The sequence below is a fragment of the Aotus nancymaae genome, unplaced genomic scaffold (assembly GCF_030222135.1).
Source record: "Aotus nancymaae isolate 86718 unplaced genomic scaffold, 86718_ANA_hifiasm-v0.15.2.pri h1tg000008l, whole genome shotgun sequence".
NCBI classification, from domain to species: domain Eukaryota; kingdom Metazoa; phylum Chordata; class Mammalia; order Primates; family Aotidae; genus Aotus; species Aotus nancymaae.
Window position 1 is genome coordinate 22,952,879 of NW_026988419.1, and position 17,622 is coordinate 22,970,500.

Below are 17,622 nucleotides of genomic sequence, written 5' to 3' on the forward strand. Positions count from 1 at the left end.
TGCTCTATTCTCTTCTCCTCTGAGAATTTCAAATTATCTGATATATGGCTTAGACACTACCTAATCATTTTAAAGAAAGGTAAAAATTAACATAAGCAAACCAACACTTGTGAGCCTATTCCTACAATTCTGTTTTGTATTTTTCTTGCTCCCTTCATGAAACTAGTTTTCTATTTTGTTTTCCATCTCTGTATTTGAAGAGTTTGCTATTGCCTGAAATAGTCCCTGAGATTGTGTTCAATATGTCTTTTTGCTGCTTTAATTATATTTTTGGTTCTTTTGGCAGTTTTTGTAGATCTTCCAATCCTCTTTCCAACTACACAATATGTTGTTACAAGACCTCTGTTTATTGCCTAAAGTACTCTTTATATTCCTCTTAACTATACTGGCCTCTGATGAATTTAAAATGATGAATGCCAATTGACTTATCTATGAATTGATGGACGAACTCTGAACAAAGAGCTATTATTTGGAATCCTTTCTTCTAACTAACAGTTCCTCAAATGCTATTTCATTCCAAGTAGTATGAAAGAAATCACCTTGTTACCATCATAAGATATTTTAGTAGCCTCAGTCCTAGTTGGTAGAGGTCCACAGGCTAGGAATTACATTACAACATTAAATTATAATTTAAGTGCCTACTGCCAGAGCACTTCATACTTTGATAGGGGAAAATATAAAAGAAACCTTAGTGAAAAGAAGTGTGTACTCTTGTGGAATGTCAGGAAAAGTAACCAAAGAATTATATAAATGTGAGTTCCATAAAATAAAGGACCCTATCATGACATGATCCCTATGTGTTTAATAAAAATGTATATGCCAATAAGACCATTTAGACATTTAAGTCTTAGACACGGAACTCCTAACCAGGTGTCAAACACCTTGCTAGGCTCTGTAGATAAATAGATGAATGTCCCCAGACTCCTCAGTTAGTAAAAGGTTAGATAAGGGCATGGATTATAAAATAGAGAAAACTTCAGTAAGAATATCACTGAAGCATCACTGAAATATGTGGAAATACAAAGATAAATACTTTTCCCTTGAGAGATTAAGCTTTAACAAAATAATTTGCCTTTTCTTTTCCACTGATGTTTTGAGCAATAAAAAATAAAAATTTCAATAAAGAAAACTTGTTAAATTTTGACTTTAAAATCCAGAATTTAAAGATTTCTTCATCTTTGCTTAGATGTCATTTTCTTAGAGAGTTCTACCTTCACGCCGTCATTTAAAATTTCAGTATGTTCCCCAGCCCTCTTTCTCCTTGGTCTGCTCTTTCTTCATTGCACTCATCACCTTTTAACATACCATCTAGTGATTTATTTATTATCTATTTCATCACGTTAGAAAATGAACTTCATGTGGGCAGACTATTGGGTCTGCTTCATTCACTGGTGTGCCTCCAGCCTACCTCAGTGCCTAGCACAGAGTAGACAAGTAACAAAGCTTCGTTCACACTTTAGTGAAATTACTTTAATCAGATAAATTACATTTAGCAGAATATTGCTAAATGATTAGATAATGAATTTGATAAGAGAGGAAAAGTTATAATAGAAAAAAATGCAAGCATATGCTCTCTTACTCCACACCCATCCTCTTATTTCTTTTAATACTGAAAATATTAAACACTTACTTTTTTATCTTACACTGTATATAATTTTTAATCTTAACCACATTTCAAATTCTTGATTTACTTGTCTTATTTTCAGTGGAACTGTTAACTAAAATGTAGATCTCTAATGCAACATTTTCTGGAAGCGGTTACTCTTACGAATATTTTAAAACCTGGAATATTAAGTTTCTTGGAGTCTCAATCTCTCTCCCTTTGGCATATTTTCCAGTATATCTTGGAGTTACAACTTTCAAATCACATCTGGTCCTACAGGCTAGTTACTCAAATAATATTCCAATTAAAAATAGTTGTACCTCATCTCATAGTATCTAATAATAATGGCTATAACTAATAAAGTCACCTATTTGCTTTTAGAATTAACTTCACGCTACATGAAATTGTGTGACCACCCAAGACAAAAATCCCATCATCATCTACTATTGTCTCCCAATTGTTCTGCCTGCCTCCAATCCCTCCCTACTTCTACCCATCCTATGCAGTGTAGTTAAGGCTTTCTTAAACATTAATTGGATGACACTAATCCCCAAATTCCTCAATTTGCATGAAAAGTCCTCTCATCTGGCCCGCTCTCTATATATGGAATTCCACAGATTCCCCACCTTTTTATGTCAATCCTTTGTGCATAAATGTCTTCCTTGTTGCCTTTTTACATCCTGGTATTGCTTCCCAGTACCTACGGCATGTACTAAGTCAGAATTAATCACCGATATTCTCGTGCTTCCACTGACTGCCCTTGATGTATACTGTTGTGTGTTACCTTTTAATTGCTAAAGGTATTCATCTGCCATACTAGATTCTAACTTCTCAATGTTACATTTAGAAAGCACAACGCCTAATTCAACGGTGTATCCCCACTGAAATAGCCCACTGTGGTCCACACAGTAATATTCTCACTACACAGCTCGTGAATGCATAGAACTGTAGTTCATTATGTGCTATTAGCATGCTACAATGCTGACACTATGATGTTTTCAAAATTATTCTTTGATGCTCATTGACTTCGGTTATTTTTTAATTTTCATCTTCTCCTCTTGAAAGCAAAGACAAATATTTCACATAGGTATAGTTCATGCTAAAAGACAGAAGATGAAAGTGATGAATGAGTTGAGGCTGGCAATTACTACCCGAAAAGTACCCTTAGGCTTTTACATACCAGTCAGGTGTCATGTAAGTAATGTCTTCAGAAGAAGACCCTAAAAGGTGATTTCTAAATGTCATTCTTTAGGTTTCCTCATAAATTGTTTCTATATAATTAATATTAATAATTATCTATGTTATGTAGAAATCGAATCCTCTATCACTAGGGAAAAGAATAAAGCTGCAGTCAGTATATATAACCCAAGCATTCTCTTTTTGTTCCTTTACTTTTTATCTAAAATGCTTGCCAAATTTTACTGTATGTCAGCAGTAAATTTGTTTATTTTAATTCAGTGATGTGGTCTCATGCTTGTAATATTACATTTCTATACCAAATCCCCAATTATGTTGTAACTAATAATTAGCCAATTTTCTCCCTCTATTAAAAAAACTGAGGCTACTGTATTACTATTTTTGTTGTTGAGGTGTATATATAATCCTGGTACATCTTTGATATTTAATAAGTGTTAGTATAATTAGTTTTGGAAATAGTAACTAAAGATAATGTATACTTTAAACTTTCTCTAGTGTGAGTTCCAATGTTAAAGTAATCCCTTAAAAAATTGTAATACTCGTATTTGGAGAAAGTAAAGCATTAACGTTTCTTAAGCATGCCTGGTAGAAGTAGACTGACCTGTCATTATCCTATTTCTACCTTTTGCTATTACTTTAATTATAAGTTATTAAAACAGAAACTGGTTGCATATATACTTATCTATGTTTATTAAAGTGTATATGTAGTTGTACAAATAAATTGAGAATTCGGATTTGAAAAATTTATAGTATTTTGGGAAAGGTATCTTATTTCAAGTAGAATTATGAAGCAATGTTGGAAAAGTAGGATTTGGGAGCATGTTGTCTCACTGAGAACTCTATTCTGATCAACCCCCTATGACATCCTTAATAATAGCTAACATGAATGTACTAGCACTATCTTTAAAGCCATTAGTGGATTTTCTCATCTAATCTTCACCAAAGAAAAAAATAATGTAGGTGATATTGAAATCTCCATTTTACACTTGAGCTAACTGAGCCTCAGAGAAGTAAAGGTCATTCCACTAGCAACTGGAGAAGCAGCAGTTTTTGAACCCAGTCAGTTTGACTTATAACCTCTTTTTCTTTTTCTAAGCTTACTTTTATTTCTACTTTCCAATTTCTTAAGTGAGGATAAAAATAAATTTAAGCATGAACTCCATTTAAATTTATTTATAAGAGCTTTAATTCAAAATTGCCATGGATAAGTCACAACAGGCCCAGGTCGACAAAGAACTACCCATCTATAAATCTGTAAATAGTCAGAGTGAAATGTCAAGTCATTTATTACATCCCATAATCTGAAGAGAACCAGCAGGTTTTGAGAACAATTTTCACTGATCCTAGGCCCTTGAGTTCTCAAGCTTTAAAGATTGTTAGAACCCTAAGTGCGCAGTGGCTCACGCCTATAATCCCAGCACTTTGGGAGGCCAAGGCGGGTGGATCACGAGGTCAAGAGATCGAGACCATCCTGGTCAACATGGTGAAACCCCGTCTCCACTAAAAATACAAAAAATTAGCTGGGCGTGGTGGTGCGTGCCTGTAATCCCAGCTACTCAGGAGGCTGAGGCAGGAGAATTGCCTGAACCCAGAAGGCGGAGGTTGCGGTGAGCCGAGATCGCGCCATTGCTCTCCAGCCTGGGTAACAAGAGCGAAACTCCGTCTCAAAAAAAAAAAAAAAGAGATCCACCTCTCAGTCCCCCCATTTTTCCTCCAGTGATGGAGGATTCCATTTCTAGGTAGCATAGATAATTTTAATATTAATAATGGAGGGACTTGCTGCCCTACTGTGAGGAGTGAGGTCAGCAAACCATCACCTGCTTCAAATTTTTCAGAGTTTATCTTAGTTGCAGAGGGCTACATTGCCCCATGACATTCCTGGAATACCCCGTGGCCAGTGACTGAGTCAGTCCCAGATAGAAAGCCTCAGGCCCAGTCCAGAAAAGTCTGGGGACAACAGCTTCCTATCCAGTTCACCAAAGCTTTATCAAAATTACATTGCAGTTCAGTTCTATGCCCAGTTCTACTTCATGAAGCTTCATAAAGGTTGATCCCTAATAGATAGCATGCTCCCCAAACATCATCTCAGCATTTGTTTATAGAGAACCTAACTCATGCTAGGCACCTAAGCCAAATGATCAGCCAAAGTCTTTAGGCCAAAGTTAATGTTATCTCCAAGTTGACTGATGTTTAAGAGTGGAGCCCACATGTGAACATTCACTTTATTTGGACAACTAAGCACAAGTTTAGCATGCAACTGCCTAAAATAAAATTCATAAAGAGATTTTCCTGTACTTTCTAAAAAATCTCATGATTGACTTTGAACCAATGTTTAAACTGTGCCTGCAATTAATAACATTATTTTCACCTCTTTGAAATTATGTTTGTAGGTTTTTCTTCTCCCATCACCCATGTAATTATATTCAATAAAACATGTAAACATACCCCAAATAAATAGGCCAAGGATTGTAGAAAATATAGATATCAAGAAAAAGCCCTAAAAGCCAGTTTCCACTAACAGTTTGGCATTTATTAGTCTGAAGCCTACAGATATTGTGAATCTAGGAGCCAATCAGGTATAAAATAAGTAGTGAAAAATTATATTCTCTTATTACTTAATATGAATTTAAAGATTAAATTACTTGTCTCTATGGCCTAATAATACTAAATATTTCTTTTGTTTGTAAATTTATTAGAGGAAGATTCATAAGACTGTAGATTTTTTCACACACAATATTTAGAAGGACTAAAACTGAATTTTCCTATGTGCTTGTAATTGCTTCATGTTTATTTTCCTAATTTATAATTTTATTTAGTACTCCTTTTTCTAAATTAAACTGAAATTACAAAAATATCTATATGATCTCAATTCTTATATTACTTTTATTATTTATTTATTTATTTATTTATTTATTTATTTATTTATTTATTTTAGATGGAATCTCACTCTCACCCAGGCTAGAGTGCAGTTGCACTATCTCATCTCACTGCAACCTCTGCCTCCTAAGTTCAAGCAATTCTCCTGGTTCAGCCTCCCGAGTAGCTGGGATTACAGGCACCCACCACCACGCCCAGCTAATTTTGAATTTTTAGGAGAGATGGGATTTCACCATGTTAACCAGGCTGGTCTTGAACTCCTGACCTCAAGTGATCCGCCCACCTTGGCCTTCCAAAGTGCTGGGATTACAGGCATGAGCCATCATGCCCAGCCAGCCATTCTTATATTACTTTTAAAATGAGCATTCTAAACTAATGTTGTTATTCTTAATATTTGTAAAGTCTGAGAATTCTTTCACAAGTTAAAAGTAATTTTTAATGAAAATACATTTTTGTGAATGGGGGTTACATATAAGTAGAAATTCCAATAAACTCTCAATGGCTATTTATTGGTTTATCTGCTGTGGATGTTGGTATTACTGTTTCACCATTGTCATACAATATTTCATTTTTCTAATGATGTTACAAAATAGAATACTGCAAGATGATCTGACATTTCTCTAAACGTCTCATCTCTTTAGGGCTTTTAAATTTTCCTCACAATTAAAATTCATTGTAAGTCTATGTTTATGGGTCTATTTTCATTTCTTAGTAAGATAATTGATTAACTTTATGGGACCACAAATAAATGAATATAGTTTTGCATTTTGATCCTCTCAGTTTGAGATTCAGTTTAAAAGGTTAGATGTTTCAAAGTATTCTCCAGAATAAGAATAATGCAACAGCTATTAATGAGAGTCACACAGCTATATTCCTTTTGAAAAAGGTTTGAAAATGTGTCCCTGGTGCTATACTAAACTGATTTAGAGGGCTTAGTCTTAGGAAGTAACAGTCAAAATTCAAACATAATTTGTAATTTAATCTATGAAAGTTTTTGAAGCAGCCTAGTATATATCATCATTGTTAGGTTTTCCTTTGCATTCAGTATTATGTTATTAAAAGTCATCTACTCATCGTTCAGGTATTGTTTCACAACCCATCAGTTTTCTGAACTAATTCTAAGGATATTGATCCTTTACTTTGAACCAGTTTTCTTTGGATCTTTTATATCAAAATGAAAACAAGTCAAAATGAGACTTTCCTTGCAGCCTAAAATTGCATTAGGCTTCTGTATATGTGGAGCTTACAGAACTATATGAGGAAGAAACATATTGAAACTGAAAACAGCATGTTTTGTTACAAACACATGGCAATATTTTGGTTGAAATGGAAGAAATATGTCAACTATAAGCAGCATTGCCTTAAAGTGTTCTATTTATAGAATTGCTGACAGCCGTATAAAGCGATAATCCTTTCTTATTCATTGATTTAAACAACCTATTCTCAAAATGCGACAAAAAAAGAAAAGGAAAGAAAAAAACGAATTTGTGTGGTATTGCGATAATGTTCAGTATGTAACTGGGCTCTTGAGTAAGCAATGAAATAACAGAAGAAGAAATGACTTAGAACATTCTGAAGCCAGGTTAAGCAACAACCATGCATCAGATATATGAGAACAATAACAAAACTTCAAATTAAAAATATCCATCTGTTGTTTGAAGCCTAATTAAAATTCTATCCAGATTTGCTAATGTGTATTTTGTTTTACATACAAAAATAGACAACCACGTGTCCTTGTTTTAACAGCAGCACTTACATATCCGTGAAACGGGAAGAACAGAAATGCTTCTTCTCCTGGATACGAGACTCCACCACTAAAATGTTGTGGATGTAAAGCCTTAAGCTAATTCAGCAAGAGATACCATAAAAGGTTTGGAAAAAAAGAGTCAATAATCCCCTTAGGCTAGTAGTAAAAATGAAAATAATTTACTCTGGGATTGCTGTATTACTGTTGAATCATTTATCTATGTAAATTATTTGTACCTCAGAAAAAGTAGAGGCCCCACATGTTTTTTTCCATTTTCACCAAAGCCTAAAGCTATGTAACATACTTGATTTCTGGCTTACCTGATGTTTTTTAGCTATTAATTCACCTTGGTACTCATCCTCTTAATAAGTAAATCTGAACTAAGTGCTGGAAAGTAGAAAGCCTAAAGCCAGAATTTATTTCAGATAATAATTGTGTAGATAATACGGTAAAAAGTTAAAATCTAGTAAATGAAATCTTATTTTTTATTCTTGGAGTTATACTATTAAGATATGGATATTTGAAATTTAGAATTACAGTACAATTTGTCTTTAAAATATTTAATGAGACTTCTCTGCAGTTCAAGGCCCAACACTTCAAAATTTGGAAGTACTTAACAGCAGTAATCAATTAGGCCTTACCACATTCTAAGTTAATAGTCTTACAACATTCTAAGCTAATATTAAGTCATTGGCCTTTGGTTAAACATAAGCCAATGTTAGGGGGACAAAAATCACAAGGTTAATTTACTTGAGTACTTTCATGTTTTGAACATTTATAAACAGAAGATTCATATTCATGAGTTATTTTTATTCTAATAAGGTTTCTCATTATAAATAAAATACAGCATTTATAAAAGTTTCATTACAAAGTATGTTCATAAAGTGTAGGTTTATTAATATGCCCTTACTGAGCATCTGCTATGTGGCAAGTTGTTCAGAATCCTGGAGGAACATACATATCATAAGCTAATTTTTACTGTATGGTGATAAATTAAAATGGCCTTATATTTCATTCTGCATTATAGAAGAAACTTAGTAAAATTCTATAATAATGTAGCAACCTATTGATTCATTTATAAGAACTTCATATTAGTCAATTACCTCCCTATGAAATTTAAACGATCAATGTATAGCATTTAACAAGTTAAAGAAAATAAAAAGGAAACAGAGTAGCCTTGAACATATTTTTATAAGTTAAACTCATTTAGATCACATGAAGAAAATCAAATGGAAGCTAAAGATCACTAGGGCTGAGGAGCCTAACACCAACTTTGACCTTGGCCCAAGCAGTTTTCTTCAGGCCTCCATCATTGCAAATGCCCTAGGAAGTACAAGTCACATCAAGGGCAGTCAGCGTAGCATAGCAAACTCCTCCTGAAGCCTTGAAGTGAATTCTAGCATGACCATTGGATGAGAGAGATTGAAAACTTTCTATAGCACCCCTCAATCTTTGGAACAAGTTGGAAATATGAAGAAAATCTAATAGAGATGTAAAGGCAGAGGAATCATCTCCATTTCCATAGCATAAGACCTAATGTCACCTCTAGATCATCAGAAAGTATGGCTAAACATGAGCAAATTGGAATAAGGGAGAGGAAAGCATAGGTCAAGATTAGTGCTAGTCCCTTATGCAGTTCTACAGCCAGAATGCTTAGCTTCTGACCCAGAGCTGGGACTGGAGTATACTGAATGATGTGCTTAGGATCTAACACTGAGATGTACGTAATGACACGAACAGTGACAGCCTTCTTAAATTTTGCATCCCACGTACCTCACTCACTTCACCTAGTCTAGGATGTTTGACCTATAGTTTTTTTCAAGGGTTTTATGTCAAGAAGCTCATAATGTCAATGCATTATTGGTAACAAATAAATGAGTATATATTTTAGAAAACTGAGGATACAAAAATGGATAAAATAAAAATGTTCAAAAGAAAGGCCATCTCCCAATTAGAGAAATAGTGCACACCAAAAATATGTAAAGTTGTCCATCAGGCAAATGAATTCTGCAACAGCTCATTTGGGACTGGAACACAATTAATATTTCAAAAATGTAGATTGCATAGATGAAATTCAGTCCTAAAATGTGTCTATATACAGTAAAAGTCTAATAAAATTGTTATTCTTAAAAGTGTGTGATAACCCTATCCCCACTCCTATGTCTAGTATGTACAGAGGCTCCAATATAATAATGAGTTTTATTTCTTGTGAATGTCTTTAAAGCTATTACAATATAAGCAAATGATTCTAATTGTAGGAGTTTTTATAGTTGCCAATTTCTAATCAAATGACAATAGCTCCTAAAGACTGAACTAAATAGATACTTCTATATCAAAATCAGAATATAAAATCTTACAAAATGAATGCCTTTCAAAAGAAATAATGACTCCCAGGGCTCATTCATATCTGAAGTATCAGAGACAACACTTGGATTGTTAGGTTCCCAGCTTAATTATAACACAGGTCAGCATTGTTCAAAAATGAGTGGATTAATGTTAGAAGTGGTACTTATTGAACACTTTCTATTCATAGGGAACTTAACCTTTACAATTTAATACCTTTGATTTCCAAATTCATTTGCAAGTAAAAATAAAACTATTTAGTCTTGGTGACTTTCCAGGACTTGTGAACTCAGAATTCTTAAGTTTGTAAGTTTCTTGAAATTAGAGAATATCCTCTTACTATCCACTTATTTCTATTTATCATTCTTCCTGTATACTCCCATGGTAGAGGTTGTATGTTTATTAAAGAATAAATGAATGAATGAATGAAATAGGTTATTATGGTGTCTATTCTGCCTTTTGGAATTAAGTTTGCCATACTGAAAAAAAGATTATTTGCTTCGTTTTCTTTGAGTCTGATTTATTATAAGAAATACCTTCTTAGAGATATTTAATATGAACGTAAAGGTGAAAGAATCATTATTATAAATATTTGAGAATTCTTATCAAATATCTTGTCTTTGCAACAACTTGCAGTCCATAAAAAACATAAGGACTCTTTGATCTAACTCTCTACTAAGTCCTTCTACTATAATGTATAGAATGGAATTTTTAAAAAATATCCAGTTTTTGCTTTAAAGTGTTCAGTTTAATGGTTTAAATTTAAAACTTTAAAGATTTTTAAGACTTGTTCATGTGTGACAATCATATAATCCTTTGAGTAAATCAGTCATCATTTCCACTATGAAGATGACAAAATTTAGGTTGAGAGAATATGTGACTTGACCAAGATCAGAGCATTAGGAAATGCATAACAGGGGTTAGAATCCAGGTCTTTTTGTGCCCCATCCAGAGTATTTCTCACTATACTGTTACAACCTGCTGAATGTAATAATGGGCACTGAGCATTTTCAATACTAATGGAAAAAGATTATAGTCTCTAAAACTTTAGTACTTTATATTTGTTGATCATTTATACCGTTGATATCAACTTTCTTTAAAATATAGAGCATCTTGAAATTCTTTCCTCTTTCCTGTAAGTAAAATATAACTGTGTCGATTGGCAAGGCACTCTATAAATATTAGCCACAGACAAATACCCAGAGAAGGGCCACATAAAATTACAAGTGCGTCATTGCTGTTGTCAAAACCACCCTCTCTGTCATCAAAGAGAGAGGAAAAGCGGCCTCTAAATACGTTGAAAAAGCAACCCAATTTACAGGGCAATGCTTATAGATGTGACCACAGGGTGTCTTTCACAATCCATTTACCATCTATAACTAGACATAATGCTACTAACCTTTAAAGTGACTCTTCTCAGTGCCCTTCACTGGCCATTATGTAACTACATCCTAATGATTTTAACTATCTTTCAAATACGACGTACATCTAAAAATAGTAAATTCTGATATATTTTTTAAGACAGTTGAGTTTTTAAAGTGAAGGGAGGAAGAAAAGTAGGTAGAGGACTATTTCAAAATAAGTCAGTAATAACACAAGTCCCCTTGTGCTGCTCTATGGAATTTTAATTCACTGTTGTGAAGTTCCAGAGCGTCTATTTTTTGTGCTTGGCATTCCTCCAAAACTCTGGCCAGTAATGATTGAGTGTGAGTAATGGCTTTTACACCAAGAAATGATGGCTTAGTCCTCCTACAAATTTGTCATTCTTAGCTGTGCATTGTGACAGACCCTTGAAACAGATCTGTCACCATGAGCTAGAACTGCTTTCACAGTAATCCATCCACATAATTAGACCATTTTGTTGTGGTTGTGATCGTGGTGGTGATTGTATGGAGCACTCATGGTGATCTTGGAGAATTGGCTTCTAATCTCAATCATATCTATGCCATTTTAAGTAAATACTCACTCAGTTTTGCTGTTTCTGGTAACTGATGAAGATGCACCTATCCTTACTTACGTATCTACTGTCTCACAGAGTGAAAAGAAGATATCCCAAGTCACCCAACTTTGACATATTAGGTGGCACATAGAATCATAGGTGATAAAACTTTCATTACTACAGATTTTCTCTGAGCTCATACATGAGTCCCCTTGAGGTATTACTAACAATAAATGCTCACAGTTTATATCTAGTTGCTATGTCTTTAACGTTAGTATAGACTATTCTTTCCCACTCTTTTGCTATAATTAAACTAAATTCAAGAAAATGTCTATAACTAGACATAATGCACTAACCTTTAGTGACTGTTCTCAGTCCCCTTCACTGGCCATTATGTAACTGCATCCTAATGATTTTAACTATCTTTAAAATATGATCTCCATCTAAAAAGAGTAAATTCAGATATATTTAAATATGTGACTATGTAAAAGACATTTTCTTTTCTGGTTTTCTTAATTTAAAATGGTAATATCCTATGCTCCTGTTAGAATCTTCTCAATGTTAAAGACTCAAGTTGCTACAGTACTAAGGCTACTATATGTATTCTCTCCTTTCTCCTGGGAGCTTGAGCTAGTTTCTCTCTCATTCTCCCTCCCATCCCTTACCCTTCTCCCCTCCCCTTGTGTCTCCATATCTCTTCCTTTCCTTTTACGCTCATTCCTTTTCCATTCCTATCCCTGGAAGCCACAAGAATCTGTGAGTATTCCTTGGCCTTGCAGATGTCAGGACCAAAACCCCACTGAATCCTGAGTTGAGCAACTGAAGCAACAGAAGCTTAGTCATCTCAATGAGCAAGCAGAGTATAAGCAGAACACTCTGAGCTATGAGATCCTATTTTGACATCAACAGACAGAGGTTTTGTTTTTCTTTTTCAAATTTTATAGCTTTTACTACTAAAGAAGCAATATATCTAAAGCTAATATGATTACTTAAACTTATATTCACTAAATATTATTTTCATTAGCAAAGTTCCTATGGAGTAATTTCAGGCTTCTCTGATAATGAACGTCTTCATAAAGTTGTAGGAGGGGGCAGAGGTTCCTACATGAATTTTGTAATTCAATGCTGGGGTAGGAAGAAGGGTAATTAATGTGTCTTTCTTGGGCATGCCCTCTCAGTTAGAGATACTTCTGAAGGGGCAGAATTATCAGCTGCTATCTGCCTCTATGTATTACTCTGCAAAATGAAAATAATAAATTTGGCCTGTCCAAAAAATAGCCAGAAGGAAAAGGAAAAAGCTAAAGCAGTGTCTACATGATGACCTGAAAATATCAAAACCACATATTTTCTAATTATATTTTAAATATTTTTAAAATGATATTTCAAAAGACAACTTTTTAGCAAGCCCTGTTTACAGAACAGAACTTAATATGCTATATACCATAATGTGCCTCACACACATATAAGCAGCTCCATTTTGAAAATCCAAACTATAAACAATAGTATCTAGGCACAGAAAGCTATCTATGAATGAAAAGACGTTTCTTTCCCAAGCAGTGTACTTACATTTTACATGTTCATAGGAATTGTCATGATTCTTTATGTTGGGTAAAAATTACTGACATTTTACTCACAGAAGATAAAAATTAACATTTGCTAAATCAGTAGGTTTCATAGTAAAGCAAATATTAATAAATTAGCACTTCAGAGCTACATTCAAAATTGTATTTGCTTTGTCAGGAACACCTTGGCTTCACTGCTAAACTATACCCCATACTATTTTGCCAGAAACAATAAATATGGATATTACCTTGACAGAAAGAAGCCTGATGCCAGGTCTTGAAAATTTCCATTTGTGGGGTGCAGTCACATTGGTAAGGCCAAAACCAGTCTTCAGTGTCCTCACCACTTTGCAAGCTGTCAAAATCCTCGTCATTTTGAAGATGATTTGTGACTAAAATTAAATGAAATTACATATATTTTATGAGATTTTGTGATAAGACTTTTTAATTAATGTAAAAGAAATCTGGGAGGGGGAGCAGTCAGTGTTTAAGGCTGACTGCTCAGCGATCTTTGAATTTCCATTCATTCTGCCATTAAATGTCTTCAGCCACAGCTCCTCCTTCTCTTAACCCCTCCTCCTGAGGTAATGTCCAGAGATGTTCCATGGGCATGTAACACAAATTGCAACACACCAAATACTAACTTCTCCTGCTAAAATAATGCTAGGGTTGTAGAAAACCAGCTATCCGTCAGAGGAATTGCTTATGCAGCTGAATGGAATGACTGGACATCGTGGGCAACCTTAGGAACATCACTTATCTTAAAGTGTAGCAACTTTCCAAGTTACTGAGGATCACAGGCTTTTGCTTGTGTCACCTGTGCTACCTAATATGCCTCAAAAGAGATTGTGAATTCCCAAAGAAACCTGAACCCTTGCCATTTTCTGCTGAGGTAAAAAGACATTATGAATATGAAAAATTTTCTCCACAAATATACACTAAACCTATCTACATTATGTTTTGGGTTAATAGAGTAGTATATTACATTCTTACTATGGCATTGTTCTGTGTTTCAAAGTTAAAGCAATCAGTAATATCAAGTGAAACACAACTAGAGCAAAGTTGTTGCATTGTTCTGTGTTTCAAAGTTAAGGCAATCAGTAATATTAAGTAAAATTTGTAAAAACTTCATGAAACAATGACAAACACTGATTTTAATATAAGCACTATTCTTAAGTCGTTTTTTTTAGTTATTAAAATGTTATATATAAAATTTTCAAAACTTCAGCATTCATATTTCAACATAAATAAAAGTGATTCGCTTAACCGTTCAATCTCATGTTTAACCAGGCTGTTACGGGACCTCACTGGCTGGCGGATGCACTTGCTTAAGTCATGTGACTTTGTAGAACAGGAAGTACTGCAGCATTGTTCTTTGAAACTCTTGCAGAGAAGGCCAAGGAATAAAGGCAATAGACTCATTCCTAGGACTTTCCATAACAGAAGAGATGACATAAAATGACATAAAGATTGTAAACTTCAATAACATAGAACCAGTGCTACAGTTGGGGTAAGGATTATTTTTTAAAAAGAAACAAAGTTTAATTTAAATCTTCACTCTTACTTAGTGTATTCACATATAAACATTGTTTGATTTCAAAGTGCTTCATGGCTCTTGGTGATAGAAAGCTAAATAAAATAGTCTCATACTAATGTATATAAATAATTAATAAAATAGTGTCATGGAAGTTGCTGAAATGCAATGGGAAAATAAAGAAAGATCAAGTTCCTTGTGCATGTTCAGTAAGGTTTAAGCATAGAATTATGTTGAGCTGTGTTATGTTGAAGGATGCAAGTTTACCAAGTAGATAAAGGGGGAAGAAAACAGAAGGGATGCCATGGCATGAGCAATAACATAGAAAAGTATTTTTTAAAAGCCTAGATGCAGGGTACAGAATGGGAAAATGAACAGGTATTATATCATGGGAGGCTTTGTATGTCTTAAAATGGTCACCCTTCTTCCATAAATAGTCTTTATGGTAGTCATGGATTTTGAACAAGAAATAAAGGCAAAATTTGTGTTAAAGATCATTGAGAAATGAATTGGAGGAGATGAAAATAGTGAAAGGAAAACTCCCAACCTAAAGAACTGAGGACTGAGAAGCATGAGAAGCAGTACTTACTGGCTTAGTCCAATGCCAGTTTACATCTTGATCTCACCTCTTGTCTTTTTATTTGTTTGTGAGTGTGTGAGTGTGTGTGTGTGTGTGTGAGAGAGACAGAGAGAGAGAGAGAGAGAGAGAGAGAGTATGTATGCATAGTGAGGATTGTCTTTCCTTAATTTAAAAAATGATATAAACGCAATCCTCATTATGGAAACTTTTTAGGTTGCAAAACAAATTTAAATCAGTCATAGTCCCAGCATCCCGACGTACTCATGCAATGAATACTATAGTATATTTCCTCCCTTCATCACTTATATTTTAATCAAATATGACAGTGGAAGTACTTAGGAGTCCAGAGCTTGACCAAAGAAAAGACATCATCATCATTTATAATAGTTGACCACAAAGCATGATGAATTAAACATGTTTTTCCAGAGAAATGTCAACAATTCTAGGATAGAATTCTCCTACTCTGAAGTCTAGAGAGAAATGTGGGCATGAGAGTTTTAATGGGCTTTCATTTTTATCAGTAAAGGATCCTGGATGCAGATAATAGTATATGTTTTGTTTTTGTTTTTTTATGGTCCATGTTTTTAGTCATCAGAATGAGGGAGGAGAATGCAGAAAATTTGGTTAAATATTCTGAATTAGAGAGATGGAAAATCCATCCATTGTCATTCCACAATCATCTTGGAGATTGAAGCAGCCAATAAATAAAATAGTGGCTAGTTTCATATTTGAGTGTTCAGGCTAGACTGAAATCTATAACCAAATGAAAAAAATACATTACATTAGTGAGAGAGTTTACATTAGGACAGATCAAAGGAACTGAGGCTATAACTATTGGTTGGTAGGAAATGTTAAAGTCAGACATGAAAAAATTTAGTGAAAATATTATACTTTTATGACATTTTTTTTTCAAAGCATTTTTCTGTTTGGAATGACTTTCTTCTCTGACCATATGTACGCAGTCCTCCTTCATATAAGCTGTCTGCACGCAGCTGAGCAGAGTGACAGGCATGAATGCATGCACACACATCAGGCTGGGGACCCTGTGCACTTGAAACTATATTCTTTGTGAGCCAGGTCATCAAGGGTTTTCTAAACAGATGAGTCAGTCACTGAAAAAAGGAAAATATTTTATATAGATTTAGTCATCTTTTCTATTAATACATTTTAAAAAATAGAAGCATTCAGCCTGTGAAATCCCTCAGCACACTTTATTTTATGAATTCTTCATTGACATATCTGGTATTGAAAATGTTAAAATATCAAGTACAAGGTTGTATTTATTTTCATTTGATAGTTAAAGAAATTTGGAAATACAGAATAATAGATAACCCACCCTACAAACATAATCTCTTTTAACACTAAAGTATTATCTTCTAGCATTTACGTCAATGCTCAGGACATAGTTTGAAAACTGTCATCAACTTGCATAATGCTTTTTGGAGGTAATACTATGTTAAAAGTATTTTGACGTTATTACAAAGTTCTTTTAAAACCTTACTTGAAATAGTTACAAAACATTCCATTTTCATTGCTTGCTGCTACACTATAAGTCAATCTTGCTATCTTTGATTAATATTTACAGATTTCTCTCCAAAGAGGGTGTACTCACCTACATATCAGTACAATATATGGGTGTCCCTTTAAAAATGTCCTCACCAACATTAGGTATTATCTTTTATTTTATTTGCTCTGCTGCAAAAGATAGCATTTTGCTTTCATTTCTATTTTAAATCACTGGTGAAGTTGAATATTTCACAGTATGTTTTTAATTGGTACTATTCTTTTATCAAATACTGTTTACATTTTTGTTCCCATTAATTCATTTATATTAATCATTATGAAAACATCTTTAAAGGAAACATAAAGAAACACTGACAGCCTATGTATGTACTGATTTCCAGTATCCTCTTCATTTAGACAGGCCACTGACATAAGCAAGGGAAGACCTGCTACAGATTGAAAAAAAGTTAGAACAGGATGTCTTAGAGAATAAAGGCCTCAGGGTTTGAAATTAAGAAAAAATAAGAGTGTTAGTAATTCCTTCTTCAAAGGTACAAAGACTGCCAACCGCCCTCTTGAAGTGTGTCTTTCTAAGTAATGAATCAGAAACAACTCTAAGAAGTTGGTGCATATATCAAAAAGTCTCTAACACAGAAAGCATGCAAGAGATGCTTCTGGAAAAATGACTGAATGAATGGATTCCTGTGTGCTTAATTCCTGCCTGATCAGTGATAATT

General features: G+C 33.9%; 1 protein-coding gene across 3 annotated transcripts in view; it reads right to left on the reverse strand.

The window, feature by feature from the left end:
* Positions 1-17,622, reverse strand: part of CPS1 (carbamoyl-phosphate synthase 1) — a 155,689-nt gene that overhangs the window by 109,039 nt on the left and 29,028 nt on the right. For all 3 annotated transcript variants that reach the window (XM_064373038.1, XM_021667019.2, XM_021667021.2), the window contains one exon: positions 13,517-13,660. In XM_064373038.1, coding sequence (XP_064229108.1) covers positions 13,517-13,642 — 126 coding nt within the window. In that variant the 5' untranslated portion in view covers positions 13,643-13,660. The remainder of the gene's footprint in view (positions 1-13,516; positions 13,661-17,622) is intronic.